This window comes from Belonocnema kinseyi, chromosome 8, assembly GCF_010883055.1.
Source record: "Belonocnema kinseyi isolate 2016_QV_RU_SX_M_011 chromosome 8, B_treatae_v1, whole genome shotgun sequence".
In the NCBI taxonomy this organism is placed as follows: Eukaryota; Metazoa; Arthropoda; class Insecta; order Hymenoptera; family Cynipidae; genus Belonocnema; species Belonocnema kinseyi.
In genome coordinates this window covers 20,407,135-20,411,726 of record NC_046664.1, presented here as the reverse complement: position 1 = coordinate 20,411,726, position 4,592 = coordinate 20,407,135, and the positions used below count along the sequence as shown (strand labels likewise).

The window sequence follows — 4,592 nt, the reverse complement described above, 5'->3', positions numbered from 1 at the left end:
TATTTACAAAAAAAGTTCTTAGGTTCAAAAAAACATTCAGTGAACTGAAAAACTGTGGTCGGTAATATAGGTATTTAGCTGTGTCACATGCCCTTAAATGCCCAGCATATTTTCGATAGCTTTTACTCAACATAAATTCTTGGACATTTAAAAACTTTCGGTAACTGTTTTACGACCGGTAAAATAGAAACCACAAGTTACTTAAGTGTGTTACCATCGAAGGATAAGAACTCAGTGAACGCCGATAACTTAACGAAAGCTCGGATAATGGAAGAAACCAATTCAAGATTCTACCATTATAACTATTCTCATATGAACGATTCAAACATCTTAAACAATAACAGTTTCAAAATCAAATATAAATATTTTGAAATATAAGTTAATATATGTGCCTAAAGTAAAATAATCATTCCTTTGATATATTTTCACACATAAGTCAATTAAGAACAGAAAACCTTATTAGTAAGTGAAAAAACATGTATATAGTCAGACAATGCAGTAATCAAAAACTTCTGACTATAGATATATGGAAATAGGACTAAGTAACATCTAGAATCTCTATTCATGAAAGGTTAAGGATGGAAAAACTCAGAAAAATGTCTGTTTGAATCAGGCGACAACATTTGTTTGAATTTATATAATTGAATCAAACAAATTTTTTGCTGCAATTAAAAAAGGTTTATTTAATTTTAAGATATGGAAAACATTAGCCTTTTCGATTGAAACAAATAATTTCTTTAGTACAATTTGTTTGATTTAAACAAAAAGTTGAATTTGATTAAACAATGCACTTCTTTATAATCTGCTTATTCGAATTTATAAAAATATTTGATTCAAACAAAAATAGAATACAAAGCAGAACTACAATGTGCCGGTAGGCGTACTAAAGCGCTGCCGGCGGTTCCTAAGTAACTAACCTAAAATCTAAATTGATTGAGTCTGGGATTGATTTGATGACATTGGTCTTTTTTCAGTATTGTATTATTATAAAGGTTCTGATAAACAATGATGGATCGTGAATTGCGTTATATAAATTAAATTGTAATAATTAACGAATAAGTAATTCTTACTCGAAAAAAGGATAATCATCGATTGGAAACGTAAGAAAAAATGTTATAACACGATTGAATGAATTGGTTTCAAGCTGAATGTCGGAAATAATTTTCATGAAATTGCATTTGAAAAATTATCCAAAAATAATTTCCTCATTCAAAATGTCTTGCATTTTAAAACTTTTTTTCGAAATTAAATAAAAACTAATTATTTTGTATACATTTTAGATCATTTTCCTACGTTCCAAATCGATGATACACTGCCGTGCAATAGTTTTAGGTCGCCTCTTTTTTTACAACTCAATAAATTCTCTTAATTTTAATTATAACAGAGCTATCAAAATTTCTCTAAAAGGTTGATTGTTTTCGAAATTCTGTATAATTCTGTATAAAATAGTCAACATTTTTCAATGTTCTTGGGCTCATTTTTAAGCTTTTCTTTTACCTTATCACAACAGCTTATGAGTATAAATCATAACAATTTTCTTTTTGAATTGCAAGAACTTGAAGTAGTAACAAAAAAGATGGAAAAATTGCAAAATTATTTTTGGTGACAAACATATTTTTGTAAAACATATGAGATATATAATCTGGTATAATTAAAATTAAGAGAATTTATTCAGTCATAAAAAAAAAGAGATAACCTAATACTTTTGCACGGCAGTGTATGCCTTTTTAAATTTACAATTATTTATTCATTAATTATTGTAATCAATTCTTGAGTCCTTTTTTATCTAAATTTAGATTAATTATTTATCGTTAAAATTGCCAATGACAAAATTAATTTTAAAAATTTGTAATTCATAATTTCATATTTGAGAATCTCTCGAAGAATCACACATATTCTTTGAATTTGACCGTAATTTTGAATTAACATATTTTTCTTTTTAAGATAAATTTCTCAATAATTTTTTTGATTTTTTCTTTTCGTCAATAATGTAAATAATGTTTTTAGATATTTTTACATACCTCTGTAGAAAACTATTCCAAAACTACCTTTTACATGCTCTGAGGACCACGCATGTTATTTTCGAGGTTATTTTGGCTCAGCTGATTTTGCGCTGGCGCATGCGCGAAAGTCGTCGCACAAGATTCCAACTTCGCCCGAATTCTCATTCTCCCTCAAGTAGAGTTCCATCACTGCTCTTGAAGTGAAATGAGGGACGTTAGCGTAGGGGATGTTAGGGGAAATGAGGGAAGGGAGTATAGACAACATGAACAGAGCAGAAGTAGGAGAATAAAGGGAAAATATGGGATGAGGAAGTTGGGGAAGTGAAAAGGAATTAGATATTGGTAGTAGGAAAAGTGAGCGGAAGTCAGGGCAAGTAGAAGAAATGATTGGAAGTGAGCGAGAGTAGTGAGAAAAATTGAGGGAGGATAAAATTGGGGAAGTGAAGGAGAGATGGAGTTGGGGGGGTCTGGGTAATCGGTAGAAAGAGAGTTAGGAAAGTGAGAGGAAATTTAGAAGGGGAAGTGTATGAAATGAGTGAAAGTCAGAAGTAGGAGAAATTATTGGAAGTGAGGGAGGTTAGTGAGGAGACTTGAGGGGCGGGTGAGTAGGGTAGAATGGGTGAGTGGGCTTTGGGAAGGGACTTAGGGGAAAGAGAGTGTTCGCTGAGAAAGTTAGGAAGGAATAAGCAGAGGAGAAAGAAGTTGAGAAAAAGAGGGGAACTACGGGAAGTAGGGAAGGGAAAAAATATGTATGGCATTATTTTTCTCGTATACTAAAGTATAATAGAAAAATATTTACAACTTGGACAAGTACTTAACAAGGGAGAGGGGGTAAAGTACTTCACTTTTGTGTGGATACACTACCTATTTTGGATGTCTTTAACTCTTTCAATCAAACTAAAAGAATGTTGTGTATACTAAAGTTCTAATAGGATTTCATCGCCCTCTTCATAATTCGTTTGGAAAAAGTTAATATTATTATTTTTTTATTGAAAGAGCTAAAAAAGTCCAAAGTACGAAGTTTATCCAGACAAAAGTAAAAATCCCCCCTCTCTCTTCCCTAGTTGAATATTTATTAAAGTATGAAGTATTTTTTATATAAATTACCATTTAATAGAACTATAATTTTTGAATGTTTTTTACGAATTCGAGAATTTTTTAAATATATTGGTTGCACATTAAAACAAAATTGATTTAAACATATTTTTCAATGATATTAATCTTAAATATGTAGTTTTCGAAGAATATGAAAACAAAAAAGAATAATTCGCTTCACCCTGACTCACATATTTATACATTTTTTCATAATAATAAATAAAATATTAATTGTTTTTCATAACAATAACTACTCGGTAAGAAATTTTGTAATTAGAGCATTAAATTCCTCCGGGTATTGTAACTGTGGTTTGTGGCCTCCATTTTCAAAGATTTTGAGTCTGGAAGTAAATACATATTTTTGGAAACTAATTTTTGATAACTTAGACTTACGGAATGCATTTAGATATTAGTTTTTACTAAAGCGTAGCATAAAATACAAATTCCAAGCTGAAGATTCGGGGTTCCATTTTACCTAAAAAGCAATTTTCTAAAATATTGTGATGTTCAAAAAAAAGTTACTGAGGATTTCTGTCATAGTTGCCCGGAAAACCCTGAAAAAAGATGTTTTTCTTTATTCACTTAAACATTGTCGCATGTATTGATAACCTTTTCCAAGAAAAGTTTGCAATCCTAATAATTACATCTTTTCTGTACTTTTAATTTTTTCAATTGAAGCAACTCATCTACAGTTGAATTTTTTTAAAAGTTTTGTTTTGCATAATGTTTATGCGGATACATTTTACTATAGTTTTAATATTGTGTAAGAAAGTATACTAGAATGCATGACTTGCATAGAAATCCACAAATTCAATAACATTTTTCAAACTTGAGAAACCCTTTTGAATTCTTTAATTACGATCCCAAATTTGTATTCGAAGAATCGAAAAAATTAATCGTTATGTAGAAATGTACTACTTGATTATAATTTTCAAAATTTAAGTCAAATTTTTTAATTTTTGTATTTCGACTCTAAACGCGTATTTTGCGACTTGGAAATCTCCTTTGTACTGATTATAATGACCATCTATAAGTCGAATAGAATTTTTTTAAATCAAGTCCCTTTTTAAACTTTTGGTTTTTTATCCAAAATTCGAATTCGTCGATTCAAAAAGCATCCTCCCACTGATTTTAATGAATGAATATAAGAATAATAAATTTTTTTTATTTTTTGATGCACAGTAAATCGCCGATCCTCCAATGTACACCGAAATCGGTGTTCAATAGAGTTGCAACAAATTTGAGCCACACAGGTTCATTTAGATACTGTTTTTTCTTATCCAGTGCAACGTGAAGTGTCGTCTACAATCTGTAAGTCACCTGTCAAGATCATTTTGTCAGTCGTTATTTAAGTGAAACAGATGTTAATAAGCAGGTAAGTTATAATAATAATTACCTACGAGGGTAGTTCAATAAGTCCTTAGAATGACCAACAGATGGCGCGCGAATCGCTCCAAATCATCTGTTTTCAGTCAGCACCACTCCCGACTAGAT

At 30.4% G+C, this 4,592-nt stretch overlaps 1 protein-coding gene across 2 annotated transcripts in view; it reads right to left on the bottom strand.

Moving 5' to 3' along the window:
• Positions 1-2,021: 2,021 nt before the first annotated feature.
• The window catches only part of LOC117178662 (valacyclovir hydrolase-like), a 9,204-nt gene continuing 6,633 nt past the window's right edge, over positions 2,022-4,592 (bottom strand). The window contains exon 5 of one of the 2 annotated variants that reach the window (XM_033370086.1): positions 2,022-2,197. In XM_033370086.1, the coding sequence (XP_033225977.1) occupies positions 2,089-2,197 (109 nt within the window). In that variant the 3' untranslated portion in view covers positions 2,022-2,088. Of the gene's footprint in view, positions 2,198-2,797; positions 3,440-4,592 lie in introns of those variants that run through there. The other variant, XM_033370087.1, reaches the window with a different exon arrangement.